This window comes from Calliphora vicina, chromosome 3, assembly GCF_958450345.1.
Source record: "Calliphora vicina chromosome 3, idCalVici1.1, whole genome shotgun sequence".
In the NCBI taxonomy this organism is placed as follows: Eukaryota; Metazoa; Arthropoda; class Insecta; order Diptera; family Calliphoridae; genus Calliphora; species Calliphora vicina.
This window is the reverse complement of record NC_088782.1, coordinates 127,957,169-127,976,493: the sequence shown is the minus strand read 5'-3', so window position 1 is coordinate 127,976,493 and position 19,325 is coordinate 127,957,169. Positions and strand designations below refer to the sequence as shown.

At 27.1% G+C, this 19,325-nt stretch overlaps 1 protein-coding gene and 1 long non-coding RNA gene across 2 annotated transcripts in view; one reads left to right on the top strand and one right to left on the bottom strand.

Annotated features, from left to right (window-relative positions):
• Nucleotides 1-4,507, bottom strand: part of LOC135953243 (uncharacterized) — a 129,515-nt gene extending 125,008 nt beyond the window's left edge. The window contains exon 1 of the long non-coding RNA XR_010576201.1: nucleotides 4,247-4,507. This is a non-coding gene — a long non-coding RNA (uncharacterized LOC135953243). The remainder of the gene's footprint in view (nucleotides 1-4,246) is intronic.
• Nucleotides 4,508-6,450: 1,943 nt separating this feature from the next.
• mex1 (midgut expression 1) lies at nucleotides 6,451-11,472 on the top strand. The gene is made up of 2 exons (XM_065504484.1): nucleotides 6,451-6,612; nucleotides 11,184-11,472. The coding sequence occupies exons 1-2, from the start codon at nucleotides 6,560-6,562 to the stop codon at nucleotides 11,386-11,388; spliced, it is 258 nt and encodes an 85-aa protein (XP_065360556.1). The 5' UTR covers nucleotides 6,451-6,559; the 3' UTR covers nucleotides 11,389-11,472.
• Nucleotides 11,473-19,325: the final 7,853 nt, after the last annotated feature.

Here is a 19,325-nt window from a genome sequence, read left to right as displayed (position 1 = left end):
AAATTTAAAAAAAAACTAATGTAAAACTGAACTGAAAATAGTAAATTTCATTATTAAGTATAGCATTTTTACATGCAATTTAGGGATTGAAAACAAATTGAAAGCACGTTTGGTTTACTCAAATTAAATAAGGGGTTTCAGATCAACAAAACAAGTAAAAGTGCAGCCATTTATGGGTAGATTTTCTCGATTTTAAACAGCAACATAAGTTGGACTATGATCCAGAATATAAGCACAGCCTTAAAAGTGAGTAAACACCCGCAAATTTTTTGATTTTTTTAGGATCATGAAAATCATTACAGTCCGACTTAAATTTTTTTTTACAACCGAATCTATTATTCAACTCAGTCAACAACAAACCGAAACATTAAAATTTTTATCGATGAATAAATTTTAGGATTTTAATTATTTTATAAAAAATCAAATATTTTTTGGTGTATACTCACTTTTGAGGCTCACTGTATATAAATAATGGGGTCGCAAATGAAAAGTGTGGAAACTACAAATGGAATGACAAACCCTTGCCACTCATAGTGAAGGGTATAAAAATGAGCTTTTCAACTAGAAGGGCTACATACTTCATTTATGAATTAAGAACTAAAATGTTTAGATCCAAAAAGTTGAGAATCACTGCATACATTTTTTATATTTTAGGATACCTCCAGAATGTATACTGTTTTTTCACCGTTTCTAATGATATCAAGTGATTGTCTTATAATAATTCTACCGGCTCGGTTGCTATCGACTGAGATATAAGGAAAAAATCGAGACAACCTCAATTTTCTATCTATATCTGGATTACTAAGTCATTAATATAGACAATATGCATATCTAATGATATGTATATATTTCAAAGTCCATTGCATCCATGTATGTATATAAGGCTATTTATTGTAAGTTGAACCTACAATGGGTTAAAATCGGGAAAAATATTTTAAGCCCGATTTTTTTTTCATCAAAAATATTTTTTTGTCAACATTTTTTTACTAATAAATTAAAAAATTAAAAAAAATTTTTTTTAAATTTTACCAAAAAATATTGAAAATTTGTATTTTAATGTATAATTTGGAGAATGTTATATAAGATTCGGCACAGACAAATATAGCTCTCTTAAGCTTGGTTTCCGCACCACACCGCAGCGCCGATAATGAAAACTGAAACTGAAAAACGTTGGTGTTCGTCACCGTCTCGTTTCTGAATTGTTTTCGTTTCAGTTGGGTGCTTTGCGGAATAAGCCAACTATTATTTTTTCCTCTTCCAATAAAGAAAAATTTTTTTATTTTTTATTTTTTAAATTTGAAATAAAAAAATAATTAAAATAATTTCGTTCCTACAGCACCGAAAACAACCTACTTGAAGTTGTTTTCGTTCCGGCCCCAAATGACAGGATTTTCGTTACTGATCGGGGCCGTTTCGCCGATTTCTGAAACGATCTTTTTTTCGGTGAAAATGTATGAAATTTCGTTTTCGGTACTGATTACGGTGTATGCGGAAACGTAGCTTTACTTGTTACTTTTGAATTAGATTTTTTTAGAAGAATAGGCCGCAAATGCTTCCAAGGTGGATAATACTATAAACCCCATATTCATAATCAATTTTTAGACTTATATTAAAACGTTTAATAAATCTAAAAATTGATTATGAATAAGGCCTTAAATATTTAACAATGTCTTATAATAAATATTAAAATTTTCTCTCTGCTAACTAAAAATAATAATTTATCTCAATTCTGTAGCTGTCAGTTGCCGTATATGAGAACGAATTCTATCCAATGGTCTTTATTTTTTCGGCACTCTGCCAGAGTTTGGAAAGAACCTTGAAAAACAACAATAAATACACATTTAAGGCCTGTTTCACGATGTCGAATGAAAAATGATTCGAACAAATTTGTGTGAAAACTATTCGAAATAATTTTAAAAACGTAAAGTTTTTCATAAAAAAATTTTCGACTCATTTTCTTTCGACATAGTGGAACAGGCAGTTAGTTCAGATTTCAGTTCATAGTTCAAAATTTAACTAAATTAGCGAAAGATTAGTAGCAGTTCATTTAGTTCAAACAGTTGAATCGTTCCATTGAACTAGTTCTTTCGCGAACAACCCAAGAATATAACCCCCCGGTATATACTTGACAAAACGAAGCAATAATACTAATAAATGGGCACTATACCAGTAGCCCGTTTCTGTATTTCTCGAATCGAAAAACTTTCCGCATGAAACGATTGAATTGCAACAAAAAGAGTGTAAAATTAAACAAAATATGTTTTTTCTCGCACAAGTGTTTCTGTATCTTGAGTTTGCGAGAATTATCTGTCATTTAAATAATTTTCCAGCAATTATTGGAAGGATGTGAGGCTTTTTTTATAGTTTTATTATAATTTCTTTCATTCGTTGACGTTTGTCTTGCATTTGACACTTAATTACTGGAAATATTCCAGTAAGAACAGAATCTGTGTTGTCTGTTTTCGCATACAAATACAGAAACCCTTTTTTCTCGCACATCGAGAAACGATGAAATTTTTTGTTTCACACTTCATGGGAGAAGTTTTCCGATGCGAGAAATATAAAAACGATCTACAGATAATTTTTCATTTTGACGTTTGTCATGACAAAAATTTCTCAGGTTATACATAGGGCAAAGTAAATATTGATGATCTCTCACATAGTAACTGGCAAAGTATTTTTCAAATAATAACAAATAGCATCAGTATTATCAGAGGCCGCAAAGCAAAAAATGATTTACAATTATAAAATACATCCCAACAAAACTTATCATGAAAACCCCCAATAGTTAAATATGAATGTAATAGTTAATACATATTTATCTACTTTATATTCATATATTAATAAGTAACTAAATACGAGTATATGAATGAATATGACATTACAATGCCATTATAGAAATAGTCTTAACAATTGACGGCTTCTTTTTTTTATAATTTTTCCACATTTGTTTTTAACTTTTCAATAGAAACTGAAAACAAATAAAGGTGTCAAAAATTATATACCAAAACCATAGAGAAATACACATAGAGCGGAAACTAGAAAAAAAAACTCAAAGAAAAATATTATTCAAAATAATCAGACTTATGAGTGTTGTAGTCAATTCATCCCTCATAGATGTAAAAATATATATGTAAATAAAATTTACATATATATTTTTTGGAACATTTGACACGTATTTGTAGTGGAGAGATAAGTCAATTGGTTTCTTTATTTATCTAATCTAGCGTGAAAAAAATTATCACTTAATTGTCTCTAAGTAATCTAGAGTGTAGTCAGTTTAAACATTCAAAGGTTACTTAATTTGTTTGTGAGTAATTCGGTACAAACAGGTTTCATATAAATTGGGTTGATATAATTCTCATACAGTTTATTTTCTTTTTGCTTAAATATACTGATGTAACCTAGGAAGACAATTGTAACTTTAGCAACCTGTCTATAAAATGTTTTTTTAGCTGACTATTTGAGGTCAATTAGCACCCGTACATGTTAAAATAACTTGTTATGTAGCTGATCAAATATCCAGCTAGATAACTAGTAAGGTAACTGACTCTATGTAACCGGTATGTGAATCAAATGCGTTGAATACTTTGGACCAGATATCGGACCATCTCATTGTAATCAGAAAGAGTCAATTGATTGCATGTGTTAAAACTAGTTTGGGACAATCTCCTAGAATTGCTGGGATAAATTTTCACCACTTAGTTTTTTGACAACTGAGTTAGGTCTTTGACAGTAGAGTTTTCGCTCCATATATATTTCTCTTTGACCAAAACATTTACTATACATTGTATGTATAAAAATATATTGAAATGAATATTCTACATGTACAAACATAAAACGTATGAGTCATTTATAACACTGATAAAAAAGGTAAATTTTAAATTGTAACGTTTTTGGTTTCAACAAAACCCCCCTAATGATAAAAAGTCATCAAATTATTATTATGATTAGTTTCGTAGAATTGTCAAAATTGTTTTGATTTAAATGAAAAAAAAAATATACCACTTTTGTCAAAGAATAACAAATTTGTTTTGTAATATAAAAAAAATAAATTGGCTGTATGGATTGTTTATCGTTTTCATGTGTTGGCAAGATAAAGCAAGCTGGACGACAAGCCAACCAATAGCTAAATAATCTAAAATTGATAAATCTCCTACAATTTGTAGTTAGCATGTGTAATTTTGTAGGTGATATAGCTTGCTGGTAAGAGTTTTATTTGGAGGAACCTAAACTTAACACTTACCCCGATTTCTTGTTTAATTATTATTTGTTTTCCTTTCCGTATTTTTAGTTGCTGCAAATGTGCCTTGAGCTTGTTTTTACAAATTCTTGCTGGTGTCTTGTTTTTAGTTGTAATGGCGGTTCTTCTTTATTATTTAATCATTCACCACAACGATAAAGATATACCGGAGATTATATCTAGGGATAAGCAAGATCATGAGGGATCAGGAATGTAGTTGTTTTAATTTGATATATGTATTACATATTTGCTCTGTTCCACTTATTTTAGTCACCTGACTAAAGGCCGATTTCCCATAGTAAACCCTGGAAATATGTAAATATGAAATTTTTTAAAAACATTAAGTAAGAAATTAAATTTTTATTAAAAATAACTAAAAATTATATTTGTAATAATAAATTAGATTTATAACATTTTAGTCGGGGTTGTCATAGAGTCCAAACATTGTCGGAATCGGTTTTGAAAACGAACAGAAAAAATACATTGGCTCGGTTTTATATTCGATCTAGAATTTAATTCTTTATCGATTAAAGAAAAAATTATATTGGATTTCATAAGACTAATGTACCTTTTTTGTTGTTCTCAAAAGCGATTTCGATAATGATTGGACTGTTTTCCATAATATAATTTTACTTATTCAAAGTTATTAAAACTTCGAAATTCAAATTTATTTAAAAAAATTAAAATTTCTACAAATTTAAGCTATTTTTATCTTGTTATTTTAATTTCGAAAGTTTTTGATAATGTTCGAAAATTCGAATTTAAAATTTTTTGTTATATTTTTATATTTTAAAACAACAATTTTTATTCAAATTTCAAATTTATTTAAAAAAATTAAAATTTCTACAAATTTAAGCTATTTTTATCTTGTTATTTTAATTTCGAAAGTTTTTGATAATGTTCGAAAATTCGAATTTAAAATTTTTTGTTATATTTTTATATTTTAAAACAACAATTTTTAAACAGTTTCAAACCATCAATCAATATTCGAAATTATTTCCAAATTATTAAAAAAAAATATAAATATGTATTTTAAGAGTTTTTTTTTTATACAAGTTCGAAAATTCGAAGTTAATTTAAATCGTCCGTCTGTCTGTTGAAATCAACTTTCCGAATACATGATTGATACATAAATTTTCCAACTAAGGTTGCTATTTAAAATTGAGAAAATCAGCCCACAAATGGCTGAGAATAAGCCATAGATAGCGGAGTCGATTAAGACATGTCCGTCTGTCTGTCTGTTGAAATCAATTTTCTGAAGACCCCAGATATGTTCGGGATCCAAATCTTCAAGAATTCTGTCAGACATGCTTTCGAGAAGTTTCCTATTTAAAATCAGCCAAATCGGTACACAAATGGCTGAGATATGAGGAAAAAACCAGGACAACCTCGATTTTTGACCTAATCTGGATTATTAAGTCATTAATATAGACAATATAGATATCTAATGATAGATATTTCAAAGACCTTTGCAACGACGTATATAACACCACAGTAAGTTGGACCTACAATGGGTCAAAATCGGAAAAAATATTTTTTATCCCGAATTTTTTTTTCACCAAAAAAAAATTAAAAAACAAAAAAATTTTTTTTTTAAATTTAAAAAAAAAAAAATTTCCAAAAATTTAAAAAAACAACTGGAAAAAAAATAAATTTTGTTTACCTAAAAATATTTAAAATTTTGTATTTTGAATTACAATTTGATGAAGGGTATATAAGATTCGGCACAGCCGAATATAGCTCTCTTACTGGTTCAAATTCTTTTAATTTTAAATCTTAAATTATCTATTTAGCAATTGAATTCATATAGTTTAAGTTATTTCACATTATTTAAACTCATAACAATTTTTATTATTTAATTTTAATTAACTAACATTTAAACAATTTACTATCAAACAACTACACTGTTCGTTCATTCCTTTTAGCCCGATTTTGATAAGCAGATTTGTCAATATTTTTGAAGTATCAACAAATTCAATTGATACCACATACCGAGCACACTTAACCCAACCAGCCCAGGCCAGTAGGTTCTACTTTACTATCTGATAACTGATAAGCTAAAATAAGACTATAAAAACACAGTTATCAATATTGGTTGCTATATTGAGAACAGAATACGTATAACAAAACCAAAAACAATTAACAAAATGGCTAAAACTTCCTAAACACTGACTGGGTCCCCACCATAAAGCTTCAGTTATATATTTACGTTTAATAGAACAACACACAAAACATTTGTGACAAGTGCGAATAAAAATATATTTATAAATATTGTTTTTAAAGTGAACTGTATAGATTAATTTATAATAAAACAAAATGTGTAATTGTTTGTTGGAAATTCTTAAGTGTCCTGGCAAAGTTGTATGCTGGTAAGAATCGGAATGAATCATATATACAAAAATCAAAAAAGCTGCGATTTATTTTAAAAGAATTCCCGAAATAATTGTAACTAAATTGTACCATATGTGTGAAAAAATCTTTTAGAAATTCGCAAAAACAACAAAACGTTTTAAAATTAATTCAATTTTAGTAGTGGATATATTTGCAATCAAATCAATTTCCGATATTTATTCTTCTTCAATATATAAATTTAACACTAGAAAAACTTATAATTTATAAACCAAAAATTTGTTAAATTCAAAATGCGTATTAAAATTTCAGTTTAAAACCCCGTTTTGTTAATAAAACAGTTGTTGCCTTTAAATAAAATTCTGTATTATTTGTCCAAAATTCTATTATATAATTAAAATATCCATGGAATGAATGTTTGTTTAAATAAATGTGTACTTAATTAAACGCTAATTGTTTTAGAAATTGAAATTAAAAACAAAACAGAAAAACAATTGTTGGGAATTGTTTCATTAGTTGGTGACTAATCAAAAGTCTACACAAATGACTGATATAAATTCGAACACCTAGACATTCTTGTAAAGTTGTAGGGTATTTACAAAAGATAATTGTTTATAGGATTTTAAAGTTTACATATTGATAAATCGAATGAAATAAATTGTAGGGTAGCAACGAATTTTTCACACCTTTCATTAAAAATTCAATAATTTTTTAATTAATACTTAATAGATAAACGGAAAAAAAAATTTCGAAATAATGTGAGATTAAGAAAAATTATATTAAATATTTATATTGAAAAAAATATTGAAAATTTAAAAATTTTGAATTTTCGAACATATTTTCCAATATTAAGTAAATGATTATCGAAAAATTTATTGAATAAGAAAAAAAAAATTTTCGTGCAAAACAAAATTTCGAAATTATGTTCGAATTTTCCAATATTAAATAAATTTCAAAATACAGTGAGTAATTTATAAATGATTATGAAAAATTTATTGAATAAGTAAAAAAAATATTTTTCCGTACAAAACAAAGTTTCGAAATTATGTTCGAATTTTCGAATATGGTAAAAAATTTTCAAATCTTTAAAAAACTGTTTAGAAACTCATAATAACTTATTTTTTTTAATTTTGGTTAATTTTTGGTCATATTCGAAATTTCAACATAATTTCGAATTTCGAGTTTAAACTTATTTAATACGAAAATAATAATTTTTTCTTAACATCACACTATTTTTAAATTAAAAAAATTGTATTTAATAAACAGTTTTTATCTAAAAAAAATTGTTTACGTGCAAATAAAATTTCGAAATTATATTCGAATTTTCCAATATTAAATAAATTTCAAAATACAGTGAGAAATTAATAAATGATTATGAAAAATTTATTGAATAAGTAAAATAAAAAAATTTGCGTACAAAACAAAGTTTCGAAATTATGTTCGAATTTTCGAATATGGTAAAAAAATTTCAAATCTTTAAAAAACAGTTTAGAAATTCATAATAACTTTGTTTTTTTAATTTTGGTTAACATCACACTATTTTTAAATTAAAAAAAGTTGTACCTATTTAATAAACAGTTTTTATCTATTTTTAACAATTTTTTAAATTTAGGAAATGTTTGAAAATTCGAACACAATTTAAAATTTTTGTTTATACCTTACACTTTGGAATACTAATTAAATTTAATAAACAATTAATTTTTAATGTATTTTTTATGATTAGGAAAATGAAAATTCGATTTTTTATTTTGAACGCAAAATAATTGTTAAATCTTTAATTTTGAAAAAAAAAAAAATTCGAATTCAAAATTATTTTGAATTTCGGTATTAAACAATTTTGTATTTAAATAGTCAATCATTTAAAAACTAATTAAATTTAATTAACATACAGTTTTTACCAAATTTTAATGCATTTTTCAAATTAAGTTTCGAAAATTCGAAATTTTTTTTAAACTTAATTTTGAAATTAGAAATTTAATTTAAAAACATAAATTTTGTATTCAAAATTATTTTGAATTTCGGTATTAAACAATTTTGTATTTAAATATTAAACCATCTAAAAACTAATTAAATTTAATAAACATTCAGTTTTTTACCCAATTATAATGAATTTTTTCAAATTACGTTTCGAAAATTCGAAACTAATTTCGAATTTTTTTTTTTTAACTTAATTTTGAAATAAAAATCTAATTAACACAAAATTTTATTGAAATTTCAATGTTTTTATTTTCGAATATAAGCAAATAAATACCTTATCCCTCTTAATCAGACATTATTTTGAAATTCGAAATTAAAAAAAATTAATTTCAAAATCATTTCAGTTTTTAACATTTTTAATAAATTTTATAATTTCAAACATGTTCGAAAATTCGAAAACTAATTTTGAATCGAAAATTTAATAGATCTTTACTGTTTTGCTTTTCGAATATTTGGAAATAACTTAAAATATGTTTTAACAATTTAAAATCCACTTCCGTTTGTAATTTCCACATTTTTCATTTGCGACCCCATAAAGTATATATATTCTGGATCGTTATAGATAGCGGAATCGATATATCCATGTCCGTCTGTGTGTTGAAATCAACTTTCCGAAGCCCCCAAATAACTTACATACACGATTCATACATCAATATCTCCGAAATTCTTCCGGCTCGGTCGCTATTTAAAATCGAGAAAATCGTAATCCAGACATAGGTCAAAAATAGGTCCAAAATCGAGGTTGTCCTGGTTTTTTTCTTATATCTCAGCCATTTGTGGACCTATTTTGCTGATTTTAAATAGCAACCGAACCATAAAAAAATTTAATTTTAGTTGAAAAAAGGTGATCCTCATTTTTTCATTTGGACCAATATTTACCGACTTATAGACACATTTATTTTCTACATGATTTTTACATTAAATATTGATTTTTGGTTGAAAATATAATTGATCACAGATGATCGTCAATTTTGCATTTGGACCACTTATAGCCACTTTTAGTAAACAATTTTGCATTTAACTCCACTTGCTTAAAAATTTCACCTTTAACTCATTTATGAAAACTGAAAATGTTTTCAATTGAGTCATTCAATTTTTAACTTGAAGATTGAGATTCGAACTCAATACCTTTAAAATAAATAAATATTAGCCTCTTTACTCTCACTCGCCTTGAGTTATACAAGATGACTAAACATATTTTTCGAATATAAAGTTTACCGCTCAAAATGAGCCATAATCTCTAAAATAAAAATTAAATATTTAAATAAATAAATAATAAAATAAAATAATAATAATAATAATAATAATAATAATAATAATAATAATAATAATAATAATAATAATAATAATAATAATAATAATAATAATAATAATAATAATAATAATAATAATAATAATAATAATAATAATAATAATAATAATAATAATAATAATAATAATAATAATAATAATAATAATAATAATAATAATAATAATAATAATAATAATAATAATAATAATAATAATAATAATAATAATAATAATAATAATAATAATAATAATAATAATAATAATAATAATAATAATAATAATAATAATAATAATAATAATAATAATAATAATAATAATAATAATAATAATAATAATAATAATAATAATAATAATAATAATAATAATAATAATAATAATAATAATAATAATAATAATAATAATAATAATAATAATAATAATAATAATAATAATAATAATAATAATAATAATAATAATAATAATAATAATAATAATAATAATAATAATAATAAAAATAAATATTCATAACTTAAATAATCTGTAGCGATGCCAAAAGTACAGCAGGAAAAGATTTTGTTTAAATCAAGTACTAAATGATTGATTCATCATCAGATCCATCTAGCGCACTTAATCTAAATTGTAGCTATCTTTAAGCCATTTTTGAGGATCAATATATTACAATTAACTTGTTCTTAGAATTGTCGGTTTTATTTAAGCTTGAATCTATAACTGTTGTGGACTTAGAATAAGATTTATTTAAAAATTAAATCAAGATCAGATCCATCTAGAGCAACACTTTTCTTATTTGTAGCTGTCTTCAAATCGTTTTTGAGGATCAAAATTATTTTAAATTTTACTCGTTCTTAAAATTGTCTGCTTGATTTAAGTTTGAATCCATAATTGAGGTGAAATTTGTTCTTGATTTAATATTTCTGAACTTGATTTGAGCTCGTATTGATACGATCAAGAAATAAGATTAATTTAATGACAGATCCAAAATTTGTGTGTATCTCGGTAAAGTTATAACAAAGTTTAAGATGAGGCAAAATGGAAACGGGTCTCTAATGACAATTCCTTGAAATCCAGCTCAAACCTAAAGCAAATACTTTCCCAAATACACAATTATAAACCCAACTACTGAAAATATTACAAATCCCTAAAGTAACTAATAAACTTAAACATGTTTGCACAACTTCTTTGCCTTTTTTTCTTTTTAAGCCAAAGATTTTGTAAGATTAAAGTAACTCACGGTATTTCAAACATCAGATTTACATACACTAACTCTAATTGATCCCTATTTTTTAAAAATATCATTATCATTTCCTGTTTTTTGTTTGTTTTCCAGTTGCTGCGATTGTGCCTGTAAAATGCTGTGCAGTTTGATTTGTTCCGCTGTGGTTCTGCTGGTAATTATAGGCTTAATTGTTTACTTTACCGTCTACTATCACAAGGATAGTGGCAGTACGGATGAGGTGAAGAAGATGACATCTAGAGTCATAAGAGAGGTGGCACCACAAAATTTCCGCGATTTCTTTAAGGCAGTGAATTAAAAAGGGAAATTATTAAACCAATTTCTTTATATAAGTTCTTATTAATTTTATAGTTTAAGTAAATTTCTTTGTATTAATAAAAAATAAACCCAAATATGATAATCTATCATATTTGGTAACGATTAAAATTTATTACAATTTTATGTATGCCTTTTTGTAAATAAAATTTTGAGCAATCTAATCACAAGCAGGGGATTTTTTTGTTGACGGGTACATACACAATTTCCTTATCTTTCAACATGTTATTTTTTGTTAAATGCTGGTGGCTAAAACCTGAAATAAAATTTCAATGGCTCTATAAATCAATATTGTTTTGTTTAGAATTTTAGGAAAAAAAAGAAAAACTAATACTTGTAGTAAGAAGAATTGCAAATATATTAAACATTATCTCAGGTTAGTGTTAGTAATTGTCAAGGACCTGTGTTGAAAAAGGTATCCGTTTTTTGAGGAAAAAAAGCAGGTAGTCCTTTGTTAAGCAACACCCCTTAAAGGATGTTTCCAGCTGGTTTTTTGCTTTAAAAATAGTTTATTTTTGTAGACAAAAGACGTGACTAATTTAGCTCTTGGACTGAATAAATAAATACCCTATTTTAACCCTAATTGGTTAAGGGTGCCGAAAAGAGACACAAAATAAAAATAATAAATTTAATTGTTTATTTTCTCAACCTTGATAATGTTTGCAAAATGTGTGTATTTTTCTAATCAAGAGATTTGGGATTTATAGAATTTATTTTCTCGTTTTTGAGTTTCCCTTTTATGAATAAATTACTTTTCCTTTAAATAAATTTTCAACAATAATTGATTTCTTATGGCCTGTTTCATTGTTAAGGGATATTTGAATATTTTGATAAATAAATTTTTAGTTTAAAGCTAAACATGTTCTTAATATTAGATGTTAGTCAGAATCCTTTGTGGTATAATTTTGAATACGTATTTTGGGATCTACAATTTCCCATAAGTTTTCTATGTGATTGACATCTGACAATTGGGCAAACAAACACAAACTACAAAGTGTTTTTATTGTCTGCAAATACACCCAGAGTCTTTGGTGGGAATCGAACCTGTAACCCTAGTATATAGGTACACACAAACACGAAGCACATTTGATGGTTACCACTCGCTTACACTCCTATAGGTGTGCTTGGGGTCATTGTCTTTCTGGAATCTCTAAACTAGGGTCATATTTTCCTCAGCGCATGGCTACATAACATCATTTAAAATGGATCTGTAGCCTATACCAGTCATAGTATATTTCATGATATGAATTGGACCCATACCTTGACCTAAAAACAATCCCACAACATAATATTTCCACTGCCAAACTTCACTATCTTATTTGTGTACTTAGTGTCCAGTCTCTTTCCCTTCGGCCTTCTTATAAATGTTCTCGCATGACTGCCTCTTAATCTGTATTTGGATTCATCTCGAACAGTTTAAATGTTCTTAGACAAATTGTATTGGAGATTCAATCCCTCCACTGTCAGAATTTGTCTCAAAACTGGACTTTATATTATTGTGTATCTAACCCTTCTCCCTTTTTGAGCCAATCAAATTTTTTTGATCGTGTCACAATAAACTTGTTATTTCATATTTTATCTTAATGTCATTTGCGTACACTTGAGGGTTAAAATATAAAATTAAAATTCCTCGGGTTACATAGAAAACAGTTGCTCAAAAATGATCGAAACATCCCTCTCTTGCAAACGATCCATAAGTCACATACACAGAAAAAAGGCATACATACATATGTTTTAAATCTGTTTGCAAGCAAATGTTAGAGATGCTTAAAGTAATTGGTAGCAATTAACTAAAGAAAAAGTACTTTTTGTTAACCAAATGGTACTAATTCAAAATTATGAAATTATCGTTTTGTTTTTAATAAAATATAATAAATTAAGACCCTACTGAATAATGATGAGGGGAAATTCCTTTATTCTTTCCCTTTGTGCAGATCCTGAACTGATCTTGATAATTTGTGTTCAGTAACTTTCAAATATCGTTCTAAACATTAAGCTTCATTTGTTCTGTACCAACTGAATAATGAAAAGGGAAATTTTCTTTTTATTTACCCTATTCTATGATCTTGATAATTTCTTTTTCTGAATGATGATCGATGATTTCGATGATCGTTCTAAACATTAAGCTTCATTTCATTTGTGTTTATTAAATTCTAAATCAATATAAGTCGAGGATCTCTATTCGATCTTGCTAATTTGTTTCTCTGTTGAGAAACTTTTGAAGATCATTCTAAACCTTAAGTTTCATTTGGGTTTGTTTGACGATCAATAAATTCTATATATGTAGATCCTAAACTAATCTTGATAATTTGTGTTCAGGAACTTTCGAAAATCGTTCTAAACATTAAGCTTCATTTGTGTTTATTAAATTCTAAAGCAAGATAAAAGTAGCAAGATCGAATAGAGATCCTCGTTATTCGATCTTGCTAATTTGTTTCTATGTTGAGGAACTTTCGAAGATCATTCAAATCCATCAATAAATTCTGGATGAATTAATACAGCGGCCAATGATCATTGTAGATTAATGAGCTTTCTTCTTCTAACTATATTTAAAATATCCTTTGAGTTAATTAATTGTTCCTTAATTTGTTTATATTTCTTTTCATAAAGTTATCTATTTTTCCTCTTGAACAAAGGTTGTTTTTCCCCTAACAACCTTTAATACTAAAAGTACCACAACTTTGTCAACCTTTTTTTTAAAATCGTCCCAACATCACCAACATTTTTAGCTGATTTTCTACCTAACTTAAGTCTCAATCTCTCTTTTTGTTCTCTTACTCTCGTTTCAACTTCTTGCTCTCTGTCCTTCCCTACATTTGCTCTTACACAGGAGTGATCGTATTTTTCAATTATTATATTTCCCAAAGTCGTACGGTTAGGTTGTGTGTTCTTAAATTCATTGCACACCAAAACCAGAAATTTACAAAAAAAATTAACCAAAAAAACAAAAAAAAAAGATGGCAGTTTGTGATACTCACTTGGATACTAGTGGTTTTTATTATACAGCTTTAGATAATCTAATGGATAGTTTGCACATAAGTTCTACACCCAGTTTGGAGCCAGCACGCTGCAATAATAGTTTCAAAAGACATTTCAACTCAGCCGATGAGGATAGATTCTTTTCATTTTGTAGCACCATCAAACCATGTCCAAAAACTGATAATGTACACAAGGATAAACGTAGTAATAAAAGCAATCCTCAACAACAAAATGATGCCACTAAAACTCCAACACAAAGTGCCAGAGATACTCCCAAGCGTTCAGTGACCACCACCAGAAAACAAAAATTATTCCAAGCCACCACAGAAAGCTCAGAAGAATTTAAGCCAAGGAATCGTTTTGCCAAGAATGACAAAGATTTGTCACCTCAAAGTTTGTTGCTCAGAAAGGCGATCACACGTTTCGAGTGCCTGCAACGTAGACAGGAGAGAATAGCATTGAGTAAGAAGCCAGCGCGTACCTCATTGCGCGTCTAACGGTGCGTCAGCTACCCAGACATTAAGGGTAGAATTTTCTTAGAATATATGTATTTATGTTTAGTTAAAATCATATCATTTTCATTCTCATATCATATTTTTTAGTGTGCAATTTTAGAAGAATGTACTCGTCTTATATATTGTTTTTTGTAAAAGGCGAGTGCTGCGTTAGTGTAACAAATGTTACTTTTTGTTTTCACTCATTTCAGTGTTTCCATTGCTTTATTAATAAGATGAATCATCTTAATTATACTTTTTTTTCGAAATTGTGCTTTATTAGTGTTTAAGTTTTAGTAGTACTTAAGTAAACAAGTGTGTTCCAATAAATTTAAAAAAAAGATTTCTTTTAAATATAACAAAATGTGTTTTAACTTTCGTTTGGAGAATAATAGAAAAAGTATTAGCAAAAGAAATTAATATTTAAAATGAAAATAATAGTTGTAACACTGTTTTAAAGAAAAAAAGCTTTTGCAAAAGCTTTTTTGTTTTATTTAAATGGTTGCTGTCTATGCTAAATGTAAGTAAGTTTTCGCTAAGGTACTTTTTTTTTGAACAATAGTACTTTTAAGGTTTGTATTACAGTTTTACACCCATATTTATAATCAATTTTTAAATTTATAAAAGGCTGCATGCAAAATTCGTATCATTAACCATAGATGATAACTAGATAGATAACTGAGAGGCAAAAACCTAAGTCTGTTGTCAAAGACCTAATTAATGAGAATCAATTGCCATGTATTTTGTTCCTTATAGATAGCGGAGTCGATTAAGCCATGTCCGTGTGTCTGTCTGTCGAAATTAACTTTCCGAAGCCCCAAATAACTTACATACACGATTCATACATCAATATCTCCGGAGTTCTTCCGGCTCGGTTGCTATTTATTTCAGCAAAAACGTTAGCAAAATATAGAACGAATAACGAATGAGATCAAAAAAAAAACTATTTGAAATCCTAAAATATTTCTGAAACTACAGAGAAATATTAGCAGAACAAAGATGGATTTAGAAATCTGTTTGGTTTACGAACGATATACGAATATATAATTGGAAAGTTTGGTTTACGAATGATATTCTAGAAACTAAAGCAAAATATATTTCAAAACTTATAACTATCGGATAAAAGGCAATATATATCTTATAACAATCTATATCTTATATTTTGGAAACTTTGCTAAATTATTATATGAGTAACTGGACTTCCTAGTTTTTAGGAGTTGGATTGTTTTACGAATGATATTCTAGAAATTAAAGCAGAATATTATTCGGAAGGCAACAACGATCGGTTCAAAGCAATCGGATTGATATCGTATAATATACTATTTTATAAACTTCTGGAAAATGAAATATTAAACAAATAAGAGAGCTATATTCGGCTGTACCGAATCTTATATACCCTTCACCAAATTATACTTTAAAATACAAAATTAAAAAAAAATTCAAAATTAAAAATTTTTTTTCGAAATAGTTTTTTTTTAATTTTTAAATTAAAAAAAATAAATTTTATTATTAAAAAAAAAAATTTTTCTTTAAAAAAAAATTCGGGCTATGAAATATTTTTTCCGATTTTGACTCATTCTAGGTCCAAATTACTATAACCTTATATACATCGTTGCAATGGACTTTGAAATATCTATCATTAGATATCCATATTGTCTATATTAATGACCAGATATAGATAAAAAATAGGCCAAAAATCGAGGTTGTCCCGGTTTTCTCCTTATACCTCAGCCGATTTTCTCGATTTTAATTAGCAACCGATCCGGAAGAATTCCCGATATATTGATGTATAAATCATGTTTGGAAGTTATTTGGGGGCTTCGGAATTCCCGATATATTGATGTATCAATCATGTTTGCAAGTTATTTGGGGGCTTCGGAAAGTTGATTTCAACATACAGACGGATATACGGACATGTCTATATCGACTTCGCTATCTATAACGATCCAGAATATATATGTATACTTTGTGGGGTCGCAAATGAAAAATGTAGAAATTACAAACGGAATGACAAACTTATATATACCCTTGCCACTCATAGTGAAGGGTTTAACAAGTTGAGATGTAAAGCACGAGGGTAAACAGCTTAACTCCTTTGACGGCAAATTATACGAGGCAATTCGGCTTTGTAGGAATCGGGAATAGTTATTTTTTTTGCTGGGCATCTGACATTATTACGTCTAAAGGTAGAGTCACTCATGGCAAATATGTACTCAAAATAGCGTAACCACTTTTTATACCCTTCACCTTCGTGAGAAGGGTATACACGCAGAAAAAAAATATAGTTGGGCATGGTTACTGTAACCATTTCCATATTGTTACAAGTTTTTTTAACTATATTATAGTCACAGTAATCATTTACATGATTGTGCTAACCATAATATGGTTAATTTACGATTCACATGATTGTATCAACCGTATACATATATGGTTACAGTAAACAAATATATGTTTGTGACAACCATTCATATGATGAAGGACTTTTCATATTATGGTGCTCTCTGCTCAAGGCTTATCATAATCTGAGAACAACATATGATAAAATTATTCATCATAAATATGGTTGCCACAAACATATATTTGTTTACTGTAACTATATATATATGGTTGATACAATCATGTGAATCGTAAATTAACCATATTATGGTTATCACAATCATGTAAATGGTTACTGTGACTATAATATTGTTAAAAATCTTGTAACACTATTTAAATGGTTACAGTAACCATGCTCAATTATATTTTTTCTATAAAGTATATATATTCTTGATACTTATAGATAGCGGAGTCGATTAAACCATGTCCATCTGTCTGTCCGTCTGTTGAAATCAATTTTCTGAAGACCCCAGATATCCTCGGGATCCAATAATTCTGTCAGATATGCTTTCGAGAAGTTTGCTATTTAAAAAATCGGTCCACAACTGGCTGAGATATGAGGAAAAAACCAGGACAACCTCGATTTTTGACCTATAGCTGGATTACTATGTCAATAATATAGACAATATGGATATCCAATGATAGATATTTCAAAAACCCTTTGCAACGACGTATATAAGACCATAGTAAGTTGGACCTACAATGGTTCAAAATCGGAAAAAAAATTTTTATTCGAAATTTTTAAAATTTTAAAAAAAAAATTTTAAATTTAAAAATTTAAAAAAACAATTCGAAATTTTTTTTTCAAAAAAAAAACTGTAAAAAAATAAATTTTGTTTACCTTAAAATATTTAAAATTTTTATTTTGAATATAATTTGGTGAAGGATATATAAGATTCGGCACAGCCGAATATAGCTCTCTTACTTGTTTAGCATAAATTTGATTGACGTTGTTTACCCTTACAAGTGTTTTGTAAGGTCAAATAGCATCAAATAATATAAAATTAAATATTTGTTTTGTGTGGTTACGTCTTTTTCGTGAAATATTTGCCTGTACCTTAAGGAAACAGTTTCAGGCGTAGCTTGTGGAAATTCGTAATTTTTGGCAACCCGCAGGTCGAAGTTATTTCAACCGAATATGGATTGTTCTGTTTGAAAATTATTTTCTTTTTTGGACCCGTGTCCCCTTCTGGAGTTGTAATTTAAATTAATTTATTTGTGTATTTTCAAATGAATTCAACTAAATCTTGTTTTATTGCCACCATATTTTATTAATTCGCCTCGGATCTTCGAACATCCCTAGTAACAAAATACATTAATATCAGTCACATATGTACATATGTAAGTATATTGCTCTGTCGGTCATTGATATTGGACCAATACTCAAGATATGCAGTATGTACAGTACTACAAGTACGAGTTTTGGTTTTGGTATTTTTCCAAAAATAAATTAAATTGAGTACAACAGCAATAATGGAGAGATAATTTAAACACAGTTAAAATTTTTGAAGAGTTTGACCAAAAGATACGAGTACAACGATCAGTCATGATTGAAATTCAATATTATTTCTTGTTTTATTCTAATTACATTTGTTTAGTTCCCTTGTAAATTGATAATATATTGAAATTATGTTGTTTTAATTACAAATAATCAAGGACCCTTTTGATTATACATTGAGGAGATGTTCTAAATTTTTTTTAAAAACTGCGCAAAATGTTATATTAAACTATTTTATTGTTTTTTTGCAAATTCATTGATTTAGGTTATGCAAAATTTACAGCAAAACGCGTTTCTTATTAAAAATGATAAAGCAAATATTTTGACTTAAAATAATAAAAATAAGTGCATAACAAGAGATTACAGGAAAATAATGAATGAATGCTCAATTATAAGTAACGTTTTATTTAAATTTAAAAATTAAGAAAAAGAATACATAATAACAATAATAAATTAAGAAATTTATATAAATTCGCCAATTTTTAAGTTCACGTGATAACGCTGCCACCAACAACAATCATTTCTAATCTCCACAAAACTATTTTCAAACTATTGTACTTTAATTTACTATTT